This window comes from Lepisma saccharinum, chromosome 6 (genome assembly GCF_977018435.1).
Source record: "Lepisma saccharinum chromosome 6, izLepSacc3.1, whole genome shotgun sequence".
In the NCBI taxonomy this organism is placed as follows: domain Eukaryota; kingdom Metazoa; phylum Arthropoda; class Insecta; order Zygentoma; family Lepismatidae; genus Lepisma; species Lepisma saccharinum.
The window spans coordinates 44,780,022-44,800,712 of NC_139234.1; the positions used below are offsets into that span (position 1 = coordinate 44,780,022).

Here is a 20,691-nt window from a genome sequence, read left to right on the forward strand (position 1 = left end):
TGTGTCAGCTGTTTTCAGCAAGAAATTGTCCTAAAGGTAATATAATAGCTTCACTTAATATTAAAGTAAGTTTTTATTTTAAGTATATTCATGAATGAGAGAGTCTACACACAACATGTAATTTTTTAACCGTATATTCATAAAGCTTAATCACAGATTATGGATAATATAAAAAAAGATTGAAAGGACTGATAAGCAATCTCTTCTCACAGTATTTTTTGTTGTTTGTGTTTGTGGTGTTCTGTAAAACGCTTATGTACATTAAGTAACAGATTTTTAGGTGCTAAAAAACTTAATATTTTATGTTCTAAAATCAGTTAGAAATATGTGGCTAAAAGTAAAAGAAATATTTTAAATTCAAAATTCTATCAAACAAATAAATATATACTATCACCAGTAACAGCGGGACCTAAGTTGCTTGTAACATTCTGTTGGTTACGATGAACAAAACAAAGCCCATTTCCAAATTGTCCCTTGAAAATACATGCTGATTACCTGTGAACAATGACATGTATTGTGAAAATGATCTTTCCATATCACACATGGTCAAACGTGCATATTTGAAATGTGGGGTGTCATTCACGGTAACAGTTTCATACATCGGAGACAAATTATTTCAATTTTACACAAGAAACTACGTACGGAAATGAGTTTCTCCAAGGTTTACAACGTTCGTCTAGGTATTTTCTTTCATCGTGGAGTATATTTAACCAGGAAATCGTGTATTTTTCAAGAGAAATATCTCACAGACGCACAATTGCCATTGCTTTCGTTTGCTTGCCCTACGACAACCGGATGCTGCGTACGTTTGATGACGTAAGCCCCTGTCAGTGTTTCAACCCCCCCTTTTTTTACAATGCTTGCCTAACGTAACCAAACCTAACCTAACCTTATCGGAAATGGTTCGTGGAGCTATCCGTGAATGGAAACACTGCATGCCCACTACGGTAGTCAAGATTTGCCTGCCATATTGTGTGTTTTGGAAGCGAAAAAAGGAAAGGAGTCAAAGAAATTACTCTCGATGTGAAAAATTGTGTTTTTTTTGTGTAAAAAGCATATTGACACCTTGAACTATGATCCGCAATACACAATTGGTAAGTACGAACCATGCGAAACACAAAATATCCGATTTTAATGTGTCTCCGATCTATGAAACTGTTACCGTCATGCACACTTACACCATCAATTTCACCTACATGTTTGGGGCCTTGTAATTAAGGGGTTCCAGGTTCGATGTGGAGTGGATGTATATAGTGGTTCGGATGGTAATGGTCCCAGTTGTTTTAGGATTTTTTAATTGTCCTAGGAGGAGGACTAATTATCGCACAATTTGCAATCATTGTTACACAAAATTTGAACCTTCCTAAAGTAATGAGCACTGTTTGGATTTCGAAAAAAGTTATTTTTGGTGAAAAGAAATAACTTGAAAATTACCTTATGCAAGCATGCGAGATTCCCATGGACAATGCATTTTTCGTTGACAGGCGACTGTAAGTATCATAGACTAGTCGGAATTAATGTGGATGTAAATTGGAACCATAGTAGAATGCATTTAGGGGCTTTATTTTAATGCTAAGAAAACCAAACCTGGCCTGCCTAACCTAACTTCGAAAGGATATATTGAACAAAAGGTAAAAGTTTGGTATATTGGAGACACATTTCTTCATTTTTACACAAGAAACTACTTACGGAAATGAGTTTATCTAAGGTTTATAATGTTCATCGAGGTATTTTCTTTCATCGTGGAATCTATTTGACCGGGAAATCATGTATTTTGCAAGATAAATATCTCACCTACGCACAATTGCCATTGCTTTCCTACGTTAACTGGAAGCTCCATACGTTTGATGACGTAACCTCCTCTCAGTGATTCCAACTTTTTTTTTCTTTACTATGCTTACCTAACCTTATTGGAAATGGTTCGTGGGGCTATCCATCAGCTACCTGTGCATAATGTAAAATTTTCACACGTGACGAACACGTTAGTAGGTATTTTTTGGTGAAGAAGGTTGGGAACACTGCATACCCACAACGTGTCAAAATGTGCCCGCCATAACATGGATTACGGAAGCAAAGAAAGGAATCAAAAAATCACTCTGTATTTGAAAAATTGTGTTTCTTTTCGTGTAAAAAGCATAATGGCACCTTGAACTATGTTCCGCAAGTACAAACCTTGCGAAACACAAAATATCCGATTTTAATGTGTCGCCGATATACGGAACAAAATCTTAAGTAATCGCTAAAACTCCACAGTATGTGTTAACAGAAGTAAATTGAAATTGAACCATGTTAAAATTTCATTCGTAGCATGATGAAATCACAATAAAACAAAGGGACTCGGGCCGTTTGGATCCCACTTCATCTGTAGGTCATAAGTACGGGCACTGTAACAGTAATTTTATACATGAACTGCATATATGTGTTTACTCAAGGAATTTGTAAACTTTATTTTGTCTGGAATGCTTGAAATGATGTACATTTTATGTCCATTCCCTAGAAATGTGTGTTTCATGTTCTAGAGGTAAGATTATTCATTTTTATGTGAAAAAAAGATTTGGCAGATTACATTGCAGCCATATGGTCTGCACTCCTACTGAATATAACAGACTTCTGAAGCAACAAAAAGAATAGGTGTTTACCTAAAAATCCGTTCCGTAATTATTATAAACACAAACGGACATAACATATCAATTACTTGAAGTAACTAATACATATATTCATTATTAAGGTTGTTTGATTTAAATCACTATCAGATTAAATGAATCATTTATAGATTCATGTGTGAAAATAATTTGCAGATCTCAAGAATGACTTGCTGACAATGCATTCATCTCATAATCATTCAATAATGTTTATTATGCCCTTAGATATCAGTACTCTGACATTTTCAAAGGAACAACACAGGAACAAAATATATGTACTGAAGGATGAAGCTCGCAGCTGATACAGAAGGAATATGGAATATGTTAACTAAACTGTAAATACATTAAATTTCTGTTGTTTCACAACGTAGTTATGTTTTCATTGAAAACAATAGCAGATATATTGTATAGAAATATATACAAAATACCAATTATGTTAAATTGTAAATATTGTCATTATCAATAAGCTCTTAACTAGATACAGCAGCTGATAAAATTAAGCAAACTATATATTTTTTTACAAAAAGTAACAAAATTCAGCTTTAAAGACTAAACATGTTCTTAGTTACGGAGGCAGTTTGCTGCCACATTCAGCTTTTAAGACACAGAAAAAGAAAATCTATTGCCTTAGTTTCACGAGAAGTAAGAGGACATAATACATACTGTTTTCTAAATTAAACACAAACAACAGATTGGTAAATAAGAAATCCACTTTAAATATATGTTTTGATGTGAATATTTTATATAGAAAGTTCTTTTGACACAGCATAATACTCTATATATTATAGAAAGTAAACATATGGTAAGGCAATGCCTTAAACATTGGATAAAAAAGTTTGTGTACACATACTGTGCTGAAAAACATGACATCATCATTATGCATGCTTTACTTTAGAAAATCACAAACTGTGATTTAATTTTAAAGAAAAAATTCAGAATTAACTTTTATCCACCTTGTTTATTATGAGTCAAGTTTAAAGTTTGGTGACTTCAGTTGACATAAAATGAAGGGGAATTTCAAAACTCTGTTTTGAAAATTAGGGAATTAAATTCACATGAATGTTCAGTATCACCTGTGCTATCATTCAGGAATAAATGCTTTGAAATATATTGTGTGAGATTAGCAGAGATAAGGAGGGCAGAGGAGCAAGTCAACAATTTTATAAGCATGGTCCGTGGCATGAAGGGATTTTTTACAATGTTGAAATTCTAATGGCAGCTATATACCATAAAGGACCACTCTGGTATTATTTTCATGATGCAGTACATATCTTCAGAAATATATTCACATACTGTATTTTATATGTAAAAAAAAACTGAATTTCAGTTAAACCTCTGTTAGGCATGATATTAATTGTGACGTTGCAACACTGTGAACTAGACTTTACATGAGTACCTTTCTTTGTGGGCCTCTCTGATGGTTCAGTGGTAGCATCGTCACCTTGTAATCAAGAGGTCCTGGGTTCGATACCCGGTGGATGCACATTGTGGTTTGGATCCCACTTTAAACTGTAGGTACAGTGCCGATTAGCCTTACTGTGCATAAGTGGACTTAAAACATCAAATCAAACAACCAAGCCTTTCTTTGTCTTTGTTCTAAGGCTCGGTTGAGAAGTTCTACTGCACTTCTAAACCATGTACTATTATAATGTTAACATCAGTCACATGCCTGGGATACAGTTGTTCTCCATGTGCCTAAATTCGTAACAAGAAAAATATCAATGCGTCGTACGACAGACACACAGCAGATTCCAATGTTATACATAAGTGGGTTAGTTAGCGAGAGGAGGACACATACCTTTGTGTTAGTACCTGAAGATGAACATGGCACTGATTCAGTTGTTACATATTTAGGCATGTAGGGGACAGCTGCATCCCAAGCCTGTAACGGACGTTAACTTTATATTACATGGTTTAGAATGTGCTGCAAAACATGTCAGCTGATCTTAGAAGAAAGAATTACATGCATGTGTAGTGTATTTCATGATGTATTTCATACTTTGAACATAGTTAAAGTTTTGGGGGACAGGTTTATCCCATGCACATAAATTATTATAGTTTTCATGGTGCATGTTTGTAATGCAACTCCTGTATTTTAAGGTTGAGTACCGGGAGATGGAAGAAAAATATAATCAACTCTTAGAAGAAGAAGAACCTGCTGATGCATCCGACAAGAACAAGCCCGGAGCCTCGACTCCAGAGAAGAAGCCACCAACACTTGCGGAGCCGAAGAAAGAAGCAGCACCGGCTCCTCCTGAACCTGCCCCTCCTCCTCCGACAACAACTACAACAACAACAGCAGCAGCACCAGCGACGACAACAACAGCAACAACAAAAACCGAGAAAGAGGATGAGGTTGAACAGGACTCCGAGCAAGATGATCCCACAGGTAGATCTTTATTTTCATTGTGTGTTTATGAAGGACGTGCACAAGCTTCTTTTGTTAACATATCCCACTTGGGTGCGATTGACATTTTTCTGTGTCACCCGCATTTGGAGCTTAATATTCAAAGAACAGGGTTTCCTTGTACTCCTATTTGTTCGTGAATTAAATCATAGTTGGCAGTTGTTTGTACAGATACCATTGAACTGGAACAAATGTAAATCTTGTTTTAATTCTGAGAGGTTCCATAGTTTAAACAAAGCTCTATATAAATATCTGCATTACTGTCCTTAAGTGGTCTAATAGAGTTACTAAGGGCCTTCTTAATTGCATGGTGGTAATGTAACCATGTAATCAAGATGTCCCATTTGATTCACAGCGGACATCGTACTTTAAACTGTGAGTCCAGTCTTCGATTAGCACATCCGAGCATAAAGTGGATTTAAACAATGGGATGTATAAAACAAGACTGCTTGTTCATGTGTGAATTTTAAGCATAAAGCTTAGAAAGCTTTGTGATTAAAACTGACACTTTTTGAAGTTTCTGAAAAATGTCCATTTTATTATGCCATATATGTTTTAAAATAACCAAACAACACAAGCATAACATTCATGGTAAAAATGGAAACTTTCAGGTTCCAGTACCTAGTTAAGGATACTTTTTTTTTTTTTTTACCGTGCTTCACCATGATGTATCGTAATGAGAATAAGGCACAGTGAATCTTCATTATTTTCATTGTAAACATTCCAGCTCTGGTCCCAAATCTTGTACCAGAGTTTCATAACACCGTTGAGTTGTTAAGTTGAATAAGCTTCCTCCATGATTTTCTTCGGTCATTCCAGGCAAATGGTTTAACATAGGCCGTGGATGCTTCCTTCCCATTTTACTTCCCATGTCCTCTCATTTCCACATTACAATAATGTGATATCCAGAAAAGAGGAGAGATATTATGTTTTAAAAAAAATTATAAGCTATCATTAGTCCATGGTCATTTGTCAATATTTCATTGCCTGTGGGGTTTTGAATAAAGGGAAGAATTTAGTACATGTGATACATTGCTAGTGTAGTATACAATCATGTACTACCAGGTGTTTTCTCTGCAATCATGGTATATGGCCTGGGTGATGTCATAAATCCAAAGTGGCTTGCTCTTGCTGCAGGCATACAATCATTTATTAACATCTATTTTGCTGGAAAATGTATCAGGGATCATATAACATGTCATAAATCTTAACCGATTCCCACATGTATGGATGCTTTGAAAATTATAATAGTTAAAAAGTTGTTAAAAATATTTACTAATATTCTGCTCCAATTATAAGCATCAATTTACCAGAGTTGGAATGAGGAAATCAGAAGAGCTGGTATGAAATTCAGTGCAGAAAAGAGCGAGGTGCGAATAACAACAAGAAACAGAGCCAGAAATGAACCAAGAATAAAAAGTTGAGGGTAGTGGAGAACTTCAAATATCTAGGAAGCATAATTGAGAAGTGGAAGAATAAATGAGGAGGTATACAGAAGAGGACAAATGGATGGTGGACTATATCAAAGCATTCGAAGATTAATGTGGAACAGGGATGTACCTATGAAATGCAAGAAGGTAATATATAACACATACTATGTGCCAATAATTACGTATGGAGCAGAGACTTGGACAATAACAGAGAGAGATAAAAGAAAGATGCAGGCAGTGGAGATGAAATTTTTAAGGAGTATATTGGGGTAGACTAGAAGGGATAGAATAAGGAATGAGGAGATCCGACAGACTGTGAGTGTGGTGAAGCTTCAGGACAGGATAGATCAGGCACAGATGAGATGGTTAGGACACATGAAGAGGATGGATGCCGAAAGACTACTAGTAAGAGCTTACAATGCACAAGGGGAGACCCAAGTTGTCGGTGGAAAGATCAGATAGCGGAGAGTGTTAGGAGAAGAGGTCAAGATTGGAACACCGTGGAAAGAGAGGAGTGGTGGAAGAACGGAATAAAATGGAGAGGCTTGACTTCTATGCCAACCCAGTCAGACAGAAGAAACTGCAAAGGATGATGATGAATGTACCAGAGTTTTGCTTCATAATATTCAGTGATTACAATGTACAGAGTGGCTCACATAAAAGTAGCTCGGCATGTTAATACCGGCCGAAAGAAAGAGTAGGAAAATGTGAACACTGGCTTACCTGCATGTTACATGAGATGATGAAAGTGGCCCCCGTTAACGTCGAGACACTTCTGCGCACGTCACAGCATATTGGCTGATGCAGCCTGTAGCTCTTCACGGGTGATGCTCCGGATGATGTTGGTAATGTTTTGCTGCAGTTCAGCCAGGGTATGGGGGATATTTGCATACACCTTGTGTTTTAATCATCCCCAGAGATAAAAAACACAGGAGGACAAATCCGGGGAATGAGGGGGCCACAACCCCTTGCTTACTGTGCGCTCTTCCATAAACAGTTCACGCACCAACGCCAGGGATTCGTTCGAAGTGTGGCATGTATTTCCATGTTGTTGGAAGTAGGAGTATAGTCTTTCTTCTGGTGTCAGTTCGTCGTAAAACGTTTACAAGAAGCCACGATAAACTGCACTATTCACTGTTGATTCAAAGAACACTGGACCCACTATACGTGTTCCTGAAACTGCGCTTCAAACACCAATTTTTTGGTCATGGAGGGATGTTTCGTGCAGGATATGTGGATTCTCAGCAGACTAGTACCACATTCACGTAACCCGATAAATGGAACCTCACTTCGTCAGACATAAAGAACAGCAGATGGTCCAAATCTCCGTCCGCAATCATTGTCAGTAACCAATTACAGTATGCAACCCGTTTATCTGTGTCCGGCTCCTTCAGTTCTTGGACACATGTTACTCGGTATGGCTTCAGTTTCAGAGACTTCAGCACATGCTGACGCGTTGTTCGTGACATATCGACCTGCTGGAACAGTTTTGGGGTAGACTTTCTCGGTCTTTGTGTTATCTGCTGCTGAATATCACGGAGTTACACACAATTATTAGCTCGTCTCTGGTATTACCTGGCCGGGCTACTTTTATGTGGGCCACCTGGTAATATTAAAATAGCTATGTAATCATAAAATACAGATTTTTCACGCAATATTGGTAAAAATGAAAATGAATTTTGTATTATTTCCTGGGTAATTAGACTCTGTGAAAGTATCTTGAATCATTTTTGTGGACCCTGCATAAGACCAAGCTTACGGAATAGTATCGACTCAACCCTAGTGTTAACATATATTTTATGAATTTTATTACTCTTGTCAGTAGTATTAATTTAACATGACTGATGATTTTTTTGTTTCCAGGACTGGAAGGAGCTGCCTTCCAGAGTCGATTGCCTTTTGATAAAATGACTGCCACAGAAGCTGCTTGCTTCCCTGATATAGCACAGGGACCACCACAGTCACAGAAGGTCTTTCTACATATTCGGAATCGCTTGGTAAGGTCAACATCTTTCTAGATGTATTTGTTAGATACGAGTCAATGTGTATTACTATCTTCTAGTGTATGCATTCAGGCATCTTAGTGATTGTCTTGATAACATGGCCACCGATTACTGTGAAAAATGGAACATACATATCGACAGTGATTTGTTACAGGGAAGAAAGATTACTGTACTCTACAAGATGGTTTGTACTTGTGTTCATATCAGTGTTATCAAACTCGCTTCACTAGTTGCTGAAGATTCATTTAATTTTTTTAAGATTCAATGAACGAAACAAAAGCTTAAGGTGAAATATTCACTAGTAGATTTGTTTTTATTTAACAAGTAGTTCATTTGTTTAAAGGAGGACGTTATATTAAATTTTATAGATGGTGGCATACTTCATTAATCTTTAATGGCTTTTTAATCTTTTTTCCGGTAAAAATCGCAGTGAGTGACACAGATGATAGTTAAAAGTGTTGCCACAGGTTTTCCTTTGTGTTTTAGTGAAATATATTCTTGCACAACAGTAAATTTCTGAATTGCCTGCTGTGCTTCTGTTTTGTTACTAAATGGTAACAAAAGTCAATGCTGTTTTGTTGTTGGATTGGACCTATCCTTGTGATGGAGAGGTGGAAATCCAATAAGCAGAGATTTACTTTGTTTTGTTGATCAGTTCTTGAAGTTTTGAGGCATGTATTATTTGAACTTTTTCATCATTCTTATTGCTGCTGGGCTTTAATGTGATTTGACTTTAAGTGAGTTCAGTACTAAAGCTCTGCAAGTAAATGTTACTTTATGGCAAGGTGTGCTGAAATTTTATGTATGAATAATTTTCTAATTAATCCCAAATATCATCAGGTAATTCAAGTCATCATTGTTTTCACAAAGTCCCTTGATGTTTTCTGTTATATTAAATTTTATAGATGGTGGCCTACTCCATTTGTAAAAAAGAAGACTCCATACTGGATCTATGTTACTATTTTCATTATTCAATTTATTCCAGTGTTCCTCTGCAATGAACGAAGCTTCCCAGGCATTCAACTCTATGTTTTCCGTCAATCTTTTTAAAATCCTCTTTTTAATCAAGTGCTTCTCTTCGATGATGTGAGCTGACAAACCTGTTCTTGGGTTTAGATTTATGATGTCCAAATCGTGTTCCTGCCATCTTATTGCCATTTGCCTTGCTGTTTGTCCTACATAATCCTTTGAACATGAACAACTTGTATTATATATTCCCGTGGTTTCCACATCTGGTAGAGTGTTTCTCATTTTGAATTCATTAAATGTACATTCCAAACTTCTTGGTGATCTAAAAACAATTTTGAAATTAAATCTTCTAAAAATTTTGGCAGTTTTATGTGAGAATCCCTTGTGGAATGGAATACACACAAATTTCTTTTCAACAGATTTTTCATCTTTGTCTGTATTTATCTTTTTGTTTAGTTTTCTTGCGACTTGTTTTTTGATTTTGTTTTAACTGTTAGTGTGAAAGCCATTTTGTTTTGCTATATTAAAAAGCATTTCTTCTTTATTTTTGATATCCTTATTATGAGAACATAGTCTTTGTGCTCTCAGGAAAAAAAATTAAAATATATTATCCATTGTTGTACGTGAATGTTCTGAATTGGCATGGATGTATTTTTCCCCTGCTAATTTTTTCCTATAGACTGATGTTTGAATTGTTGTGCCAGTTGTCTTAATTTGCAGATGAAGGAAAGAAATTACATTGTTACAGGGAAGAAAGATTACGGTTTGCAAGTGAATTTTATGCGACGATTTGATTCATTTAACAATTTAATGATGGTGTTCTCATTTTTAGCAATAATTAGCACATCATCTCATATCTGATGTAGAGTATGATATCCACACCTATCTCATTAACAATTGGAGATTCTATGTAATGAAGGAAAATGCTGGAGATGATTACAGTAGTAATTTAATCCTTATAATTTTTATATTTTGTATGTTTTTCATATTTCTGTTGTACGTTTAGTTGCAGTTGTGGCTGGAGAATCCAAAGCAGCAACTCCTGTTTGAAAATGCACTGCCCCAGGTTGAACCACCATACAACAGTGATGGGCCATTGGTGATGAGAATTCATGCTTTTCTTGAGAGACATGGGTTTATAAATTTTGGAATTTTCAAGAGAATTAAGGTATGATTTCTCCTTTAGCAGTGTAGAAATTTTGTAACTGAAATTTAAAGCATGGGAACTAGGACCTACGACTGAGCCATATTGATATGACACACTCACAGATTCCCACCGATACAGATGCTTGAAAAGTATCTTAAAAGTTGTTCAAAATGTTTAAAAATTACTGCAGAATGTAAAAGTACCTGTTACATAATCACTAAATAGTTTTTTCCCCCCACATAATATTGGTACACAATCAATAGAAATTTTGAATTTTACATAACTTCCAAGGTAATTAGAATTCCGCAAAACCGTTGCACAGCATTTGGTGGAACGCATGAACGATCAAAATGCTGGAAAAGTATCAACTAATATCAGTAAATAGAATCCACCTGATGTCGTTGGTATCCGCTGATACCAATACATCAGTATTGACTATTAGGAACACTACATCTGCCAATGTACTGCATTGATACAATAAATAAGTTTATGCTAAACATTTGAAATTTTTAAAGTGGTTTCTGTGCAGGTTTTGAAACAATTTAAAAATCTTGCGTATGATTTTTTTTTTTTTGTACCTCTTTTTTACACAATTTAGACTTGAATTTGCTATAGAAGGTTGATGGTGAACTGATAACTTAAACTAACTTATTGGTAATTAGTGAAAGACAGCAAGATAGTGATGCAGTAAGAGAATACAATAGAATTTTAAAATTCTGTGTGTGCAACTGACAAGAAAATTGAAATAACAAGTTAGTGTTTACTGCCTGGTTTGGTACTTAATTTCATAAAGCCTCCTTAAGTGTGTGTATTCATAATTTTTTGGCGCACATATTCATTTTTTATGGTTTTATTGCCTATAAATCTGCTCCATATTTAGAACTTCATTATTATAATGAGATTAACATTGTGTTACTTTCTTGTTACATGTATTGTAATTCTTGTTACGGATGGACTGATATGTTTTTTTTTGCCAGTACCAATACTGTTTACTTTTTTTAAAAAATAACCAGGATTCCACCGATGTGATATTAAATGATACATTGATGACTGAAGTAGTTTTGGCGTTAGATATATAAAGAAACTGTGTGTTGGACATTTGTTTTTCAATCAGGGTACATGAATTTTTCACAAGCCAAGCTGAAAAAAACTTAATATGCAGGAAAATGTCAAATAGAGGAAAATTTTATAACAATTTGCTATGTTGAGACCAATGTTGAATGAATAGTGTGGGAAAATGTAGAATCGGGGTTCCACTGTACTCAGCTTGTTATTTGCCTTTAGGATAAAAATTGAGAAACAGGTGGATGTGAAACTGTGATGATTAAGGAAGGCAGTAAATTAGGTAAATTTTCCCCCATAGTTAGGTGTTTAGAAAACAAACAAAGTATTTTGTGATTTGTGAACTATTTGTACATGCTTTAATGAATGCATGGTCTTATTTATCATTGCTATCCTTGCTGCTAATGGTTGCATTGCAATTGCAGAGTCCACCAGCCAAGAAGCATGGGAAGGTGATTGTGATTGGTGCTGGTATTGCTGGCCTAGCTGCAGCACAGCAGATGCAGCAATTTGGCATGGAGGTTGTAGTGCTTGAAGCACGGGTATGTATGGAATTAATTTGACTGTGGTTTCAATCATTTTTCAATATGGAGCTGAACATGAATGGCAGCCACTCAACTTGGAAATTAGTAGTTTTTAATGAATTTGATCTTGCCATGTTATTTAATGCAAGTAACACTGAATAGTTTGGCTAGAAATAAAATACGTAAAATTTCCAATAACTAAGTGAGAGATAAATTAGAATTATTGATTTTTTTTCTTGTATGTGCGTATTGCTTGCATTGTAGAAATATTTCTCCTGCAGTGTATGGTTCTTACATCAGATATTGTGAATATGCACTTGTAATAGCCATAAACTATAAGAGAAATAAATGTGATAAACATGATTTGAACTGGGAACTTGATCATTCTGTGGCAGTGCTTTAACTAACTGTTCACTCACATAGAATTGCCATGGTCCTAGGTTCAATAACTGACCAAGTCGTCACAGTTTTGCTTAAACCTGTCATTAAGTGTGGGTACAGTTACATTTTGAAGGAGACATTGTGAAATATATTTGCTACAATACCTTGAATAAAATTCATTCTTACCTGTGCGCATCTGTGAAGGTACAACCATGTAGTGTTTCAATCCACTGGTTCTTGAACTCTATATTTACTGTTTACCTTCTGTAGGTTGCCAAGTTGAAATTGGCTATGTGCCCAATTTTTTTGTTTTCAGATTCTGTGTTAATGTACTGTATTTCATTCTGTGTATCTTGTTGTCATTTTATGTTACTTTTCTACCTCTCTGAGTTAATCCTGACAATGATGATGAATGATGAAGTAACCAACACAATGAAATATCCATACCTTACCTTGGCATCACAGCATCCTCCATTAGCCACTCTGCTACAGAGGCTGGAATTTTAGTCTTTGTGCTGATACAATTAAAGATATATTGTGGAATTTCCTATTTAGCATGAATCTCCTTTATAATTTTGTTTTTGCATTATTTGAATGGTCTATGTGAGACAAGGATTTTGAAAATAGAAGTTATTTTGTCCTTATCTGGGGAAGAGTGTAAATTTTGTCCTAGAACTTTTTTTTCCCCCACCAGTTGTATTGGAAATGTTGAAACATTATTGTTGACAGGTCTCTTAGTTTGGTCGCTGTAAACTGTACTATAAGTTTTTACACTGGTATGGATGTATTGGTATCTGACAGAATCTGTGGTATTATCATTGGTACAGTGACGAACATTTATGGGTTATAACGACCACATGTGTGAGGTCAGCTGTAAGATTCAGCATACAGGGACAGGTAGCTAGCTTCATTACAGCTTCACATTCTGGACAACATAATAATACTGGATTCTGTATTACGAATACATTGAACATTACATGGACAGATAGATGAAACCATGCATCATCACTAATGTACCAAAGTTGGGTCCAACAGGTCATGTGCAGTAATGTAATTGTTACAGACATTACATGATGCGACTTCAAATCTAAAGTCCTTAACATACGTTGGTATATCTTCCTGCTGACGTGTGTGTGCTGTGCCAGTTTACATGTTGACTTCTTCGGGCTCTTCTTAATTCTTTCTTGAATGTCCTGTAGAACTTCTGGTGGTTGTTTGTTATGCACAGAATCCGTAGTGTGCAACTCCTTAATGAAAGGGAGTGGTGGAGCGCTTCTCACACATGCTTACACAGTTGGCACTCTTTGCTCCGAGTATGGTATCTTGCAAAATATGACTTCGACACAACTGATGTTGAACAGTGCTGACAGAAGTCTTTTGACTGTTGCTTAGCTTTTCACTCACCGCACATGATTCCAGCACCAGAGAGTCTAATGTTCAAACAGGACTACATTTCATGTGTACCAAAACATTTATTAATATTGTTATTAATATTATGTTTATTATTAGTAGTACCATATTTGTATTAACTCTATGCTACTAACCCAGACTATTTTTTTCACATGCCACCCTGTATGCAGTATATTGATGCTTAAGTTTATAAATTGCATCTTCTATTCTTTTTCCAGGTTTGTGTACTGTGTTAAAGTTTTTACATTTGATGTATACATTTACTCAGGTTTCAAGTGCCTACTTAACCTTTTTTTCTTCCTTTCTTTAGGATAGGGTTGGAGGAAGAATAGCAACCTTTAGAAAAGGATCCTACATTGCTGACCTGGGTGCTATGGTAGTCACAGGGCTTGGTGGGAATCCTGTCACTGTTCTTTCCAAGCAAATCAACATGGAGTTGCACAAAATAAGGCAGAAGTGTCCTCTGTATGAATCCAATGGAAGCACTGTAAGTAGAAAGTCCTCTCTCTTTTAGTGAGTATTTTAAGTAACCTTTGGTGTATTTTCACTGGATACGTGTGTAGAAAAATCTTAACTGTCACATCAGCTCTTTGAGGGCCAAGCCGTTTTTATTTGGACAACACATAATAGTGTATGGAGATCCATTGTCACTATCTAGCTTTCTAGATTTGCATCTGCTACTTCTTTTCAAGTAGCACCCCCATAATTATCCTTTCTGTGTTATTCAGCATTATATCTATTCTTGTGTACAGTTTATGTATTTGGTCCATGGCTTGTAAAGGCAGTATTATAAGGATTGCCAAACCATTGATCACGAGCTACTGGTAGCTCACTTGGGTACCAATCAAATACCAGTCTGTCAATGTCAACTGCCGCAAGGGTGTAAAGAGTGACCATTTCTGAGAACACCCAAATATCAACCTCCTTCCACGTAGTACACCCTGGTGCCTCCTCGATGGCATTGTGGTAAACCCTTGTAATCAAGGGCCCCAGGTTCCAATCCCGGTGGAAGCACATAGTGGTTCGGATCTCACTTTAAACTGTAGGTCCAGTCCGGATTAGCCTACCTATGCACAAAGTGGACTTTAAACAATAACTCGATAATAGTACAGCCTGGACTGCATTTTTCAGAGTAGCAAGGGTCTGCCATCTGGACTTAAGGCAGTATAATCGCCCAGTGTGGAGTCATCCATATAGGTGTATGTTCATCCCTCATCTCATCATCATTCATCCTCATCTTCAAAAGTGACAGAAATGTGAAGCAAAATAAATCAAATCAATAACTATAGTGGAACCACAAGCAAAACAACCTGCACAGACCCGCGACTCCTGTGCACCGTACTCCCGCGAGGAGGGGAGGAGGAGAGTGGACCATGCTTCCTTATGGCCAAGCTGAGCGGAAGAAGGAAAAGCTGCTCGGGGACTTTTCGTCCAAGGTTTTATCCCTTTTGGTTGCTCTATAGTGCAGTTATGAATTTTGGTGGACCGATTGACATACTAAATAGTACCTCAACTCAACATAAATTAATTCGATCAACTTATCTTCTCATGAGAAATAACAATGAAAATAAAGAAATTGGTCAATATCTCATAGATTAGTAAATGTGAAGATACAGAATCTTCCTAAGTTAAACATCTTACAAATAGAAGCTTAACACGGCATAATTTTTTTATGAACCATGAAATATCATTAAAAATTCAAGCCATATTTATTATTGCCCCATCCTTCTGTCTATTAAAAAGAATAATTTTATTACACCTTAAAGTGTTTATGAACCAAGAAATATAAAATTCAATCCAGCCTTGGTAGCTTGTCATGTATTTTCAAATGTGGAAGGTAGCTCCATTAGGTGAGCTTGACAATTTCGGCAATGTAGGGACAAAGTAATGAATTTCTTAATCAGAATAGTAAAAAATAGATGCCTTTGTTGCAAACTTTTCCCAACATGAAATTTTATCTGATTTTATCTTGGCTGTCAAGTTTCAGATTCCCACTCACAACCGGATTAAGAAAGTGTGGGGAGAACCCCCACACCCCCCTATATGCCTTCATGGCATGGTGCTAAACACAGGGGAGCACTTTACCTTTTTAGAGGCACTTGTTTTGTTGGTTTTGCTGCATGATATTCGTCTGCTTATAATGGAAGTAAATGGGGTTTTCGCTGCAACGTCTGATTCTTTTACATGAAGCATTTCTATGAATGTGATAATTGCTATGATATTTGGTACAGTGGTCACGAACATTCTAAACAGTCGACCAGGTCCTGTTTTCGTTACTTTCATTAAATATACGCATAGAATGCTCTTGGTAACTACATTTTTGTGCATGAATTAGGTTCATTATTATTATTATTATTATTTTCATCATCATCATTTCTTTTAAGATACACACACTGAGGCATTTGTATTTTTGATATTTACTGTCTCCTTTCTTCCGCTTTAAACTAATCGTGGCGATGATGATTGATTGCATGAAACGACCAGGTGAACCCCACAAAACTTCCTTAGTGCCATCGACATGAGTGTAAGGAAACTCTCAGACCAATGGGACAAGCGACATGGGATGTTCACACTGATGTGACTAATGACTAATGACACAGACACTTCCAGACTGTAAAGTAGCATTTATTGCGCATGAGGGTCCAAACAACAAACATCATGTTCATATGTTGTATTCGCGTGCTACTTGTTACTTTGGTCAGAAAGCTTCCTTAAAGGAAGCAAAGCGACGCAGCACGGGGGGAGTTCCCAACTAAGTGACAAGCGACATGGTGCCTTCAGTCTATTAGCAAGCATTTGCGAACAACAGATCTAGGCAACACGATAAGCCACACATGTTGCTTGTGTGTTTCTCAAACTGGGCCTTTTCCTCAATAACTTGCAAGAGTGTTGCCGTGGTTTGTTTTTCGCGCATGCGCGATGCAATGGGTGATTGGCTTTAGGGAGATTGCGCATCAATACGACAAGTGACACTTATCGCTTGAGGATTTCACCAACCGAACGCTGGCCTGTGCTGCCTGTCATGCTGCTACGATGTGAAATGTTGCTCTTGACTGGCTCGTTTCCAAGTGACATGTGTCGCATGTTGCTTCAGTATGAAAGTTACCTTGGACAGAAGGATCTGTGTCGCTTTGGTGTGAAATCCCCATATCGTTTATCGTGTGTCGCTTTGGTCTAAAATCTCCTTGAGGAAACGGTGCAGTCAGAGCTTGTGTCCCTTCAGTTCGAAGGGCTGCATTGATTACCGACTGCTCACTTCCAAGCAACACTTGTGGTTTGTCGCCTATGTATAAAATATCTCGCAGGATAATTTTATATTCTAATAACATAGAAAAATAAACTCTAGTACACAATCCAACACCTGATGTCTGGAATCACATTGCGATGTTTGTTTTTGTGTTAGCGCATGCTATTTATTTTACTTTACTTTCCAAATTAGTCATTTCGTGACTGAAAATCACTCCACCATCAATTCACGTACCACCTTCCACCTTCACGCACTGCCATCTATGTTGTCATCCATCTCGGGAACCAGTTTCTTGGGTCCTTTTCCACACTACATGTTCAAGGCACTGTACTCCAGGCTTCCATCTCTCCAAACACAAGCAGCTGAAAACTTTATAATCTTGGTTTTACTTTTGTTATTATTGTGGTTTTTTTTTGTTTGTTTTTTTATATTTTATTAGTACTTTTCATTTTTTACTGTTGATATCTTACATAAAGTGGATTTATTGTGTACTCAGGATTAATTCGAGGCACATTTTTGGTAAATGAAAAAACAAACTTTCTGTACAAGAAGAGAGTCAATTTTTGGTTCAGAAGCAGTAAATAAAATGACACTTTGGTTTTAAAATTGTGACTATAATCCTAAATTTGATTTAAAAACTTCACTTATTACACAAATAAACATATCCCTTCTATTAGCACAAAGAAAAAAACTGTTTTCTTATGCTTGTGATAACCATAAACTACAGGAAAATTATTAGCACATTTATGTAGTAACGAGAGTATTAAGTTTATTCCTGTATAAAGGGGTCCATTTTTTCTTCTCAAATATTTACAGCAGAATTACTCAATTTTCCATGAATTGCATAACTTACAGGATAATTCAAACTTCAGAAAGTGTCACGTCGATAAATAAACTCTTAAATTTGTGTTTTAGTCTATTTCGCATTTTGCAGTTCATTTTGCATAATTTCGTGAGAAATCAGGGTAGAAAAATGCACCTCTCACCTTTCAGAAACATGAAAAATTAACATTACAATGTGTTGTTTCACATTTCATGTTTTCGTCAAAAACTAAATATGCATGCCTACTTGTAATACATTTTTTGTTACCAGAAATTTGTACTGAATATTAGTCCCATTTAAATCAATTTAAAAGTATTTAATTGACTTTTACGATTATTTTTCTATAAAATGATACACTGTTTCTTCTGTAGTTGGCTCTTCGGAATGTGTACAATTAAAAGCAAATATTTAAATGTACTAAAATACCATTATTAGCTGATAATTATTGACCAGTTTATTGAACATCTGTGTAATTGATTGTAGAAATCTAATCTCAGATACTGAGTTAGATGCAACTGATGCATTTGTACATTTACAGGTGCCAAAGGATAAAGATGAGATGGTGGAAAGAGAGTTCAATCGCCTGTTGGAAGCAACAAGCTACTTATCTCACCAGCTGGACTTCAACTACGTCAGCGGGAAACCTGTGTCACTGGGTCAAGCCTTGGAATGGGTCATAAAGTAAGCTTTTCGCCAATAAAAGTATTGAAGTACTACGCATTGAACAATATTAATCTATTTTATAACTTACTCTGTGAGACATATTGTTCACATGAAGCCTTCCAGGTTGCAGTCAGGACTGGATGCATATACCATATTTACGCGTTTATAATCCACACCCTGGTTTTGATGGGGAAAAGTGACAAACAATTATATCTAGTATATAATATGCAGTACAATCCAGGTTCAAGAAATGGCTTTCTTAGTTGTAGGTCATATAACTTGCTATTAAGGCATTTATACACTCCATATATGCCATATTATTTGGCCAGTAATACATTTTAATTATTATTTTCTTTTTCCTTATCCTTTTTTCCATCCAAAGTACCATTAAAATCAGAATGTTCCTTCATTTTCTGGTGAGCTTATTTCAACCACATTGCAAATTAGTGTTTAGTGTTGCCATCTTGAATGGAATACTGTTGCCATATTCAGAAACTGCATAATTTAACCTTGACAACGAAATATAACATGATAGGGTTCCATAAACATGAAAAATCAATGTAATTGTCACAAATTATGGAATGACCCTGTACGGTTTCATGTTGGCGATCCGAATTATTCCTTGCATAATACGCACCACAGTTTTTGGGGGCAAAAATTTGTAAAAAAGTATGCATGAGTAAATATGGTATGTGAAACCGCTGGGCTAACAAGTCATGACACCCCTACAAATACAATTTCATTTTTAACTTGTAGGCTAAGTTGTCAGAAGGTTAGTTATATTATTTATATTTTTTACCACATTTCACACATAATTTTTTATCACTTGTGCCGTTTTCAAAACATATTTCCTCCTGCGAACCCCCTTTGTAGATTGAGGCAAAGAGCTGTAGCCCTCTACTACCATATGTGGGTCTGCTTGCAGCTAATCATGGTCAAGAAGTGAGAATTTGAAATCACTAAGTCAGTTCCTAGTACTGACAATTTTTTGTGAACGAAGTATTAACATGTTACTTGTAGACTAATTAATCTCTTCTATACGGCTCATTGAAACAATTGTTTGACTTTCTGGTTCTCTGAAACTAAAAAAAGATTCATGATGGGCTGTTGTAGTAAATTTCCAGCATCAGTGATAAAGGTAGTTAGCATAACATGCATGCTACAGGCCAGGGGGTCCTAGGTTTGTATCCTGAGTAAAGAATGGATATTTCATTGTGTTTTTTTCATCTATTGCATCAATTCATCCTTATCATCAGAATTAACCCAGAAAAGTAAAAAAAAGACAGTTATGGTAAATTGCTTTTAGTTATCACTCCTTTAGTTAGTTCTCATGATGCAATTGAAATTTTATGAAATGCCGTTAGATGTATTGTGTTTCCTGTGATGATCATTGGTTAAGGCATTTCTACATGTCACTGGCCTTTTTGCTATTCTATAAATAGATCTGACATTTTTTTAACAATTGCACATGAAAACTTGCTCATGTATCTAATAGAAGAAAGACCCTTACTAAATAAATTACTCGGAACTTTAACGAATTCCATGATACTCAAAATATATGGCAATGTTAAAAGTAAATGTGTACATGTGGAAGTATCGACGCTTGGAAGAAGTGAATAATGCTTAACTTCCACTGGAGGCTTCGGTTCAATTCCAGCTCTGTGTGATTTCAGGTGGGAATTTTTCTGTGAATGCTCCTGCATGGAGCAGCTCTGGGGTTCACTCAGCCTCTAAAAGTTGACACGTGTGGGATAAAAGTAGCCAGAGCATCATGCTGATCACTTCACCTCCCCAAATGGCATAGCTTGTGAATGTGTTGAACCCTACCTCCACACATCCACCCTATGCCTTCATAGCATGTCAGTGTGCAAAGGTTATTTTTATCTTTTAATAATGCTTGAACACAGGTATTAGAGAGATTCCAAGTCAATTGTCACCACTTAACACCAAGTGTACTTAACTCCCAGCTAAGGGTGTACAGTG

General features: G+C 36.2%; 1 protein-coding gene across 2 annotated transcripts in view; it reads left to right on the plus strand.

Annotated features, from left to right (window-relative positions):
- The window catches only part of Su(var)3-3 (lysine-specific histone demethylase Su(var)3-3), a 786,450-nt gene that overhangs the window by 168,766 nt on the left and 596,993 nt on the right, over positions 1 to 20,691 (plus strand). Inside the window, exons 1-7 of one of the 2 annotated variants that reach the window (XM_083123845.1) lie at positions 2,883 to 2,977; positions 4,743 to 5,031; positions 8,343 to 8,476; positions 10,458 to 10,619; positions 12,086 to 12,202; positions 14,286 to 14,462; positions 18,584 to 18,726. In XM_083123845.1, the coding sequence (XP_082979971.1) occupies positions 4,758 to 5,031; positions 8,343 to 8,476; positions 10,458 to 10,619; positions 12,086 to 12,202; positions 14,286 to 14,462; positions 18,584 to 18,726 (1,007 nt within the window). In that variant the 5' untranslated portion in view covers positions 2,883 to 2,977; positions 4,743 to 4,757. Of the gene's footprint in view, positions 1 to 2,882; positions 2,978 to 4,742; positions 5,032 to 8,342; positions 8,477 to 10,457; positions 10,620 to 12,085; positions 12,203 to 14,285; positions 14,463 to 18,583; positions 18,727 to 20,691 lie in introns of those variants that run through there. The other variant, XM_083123844.1, reaches the window with a different exon arrangement.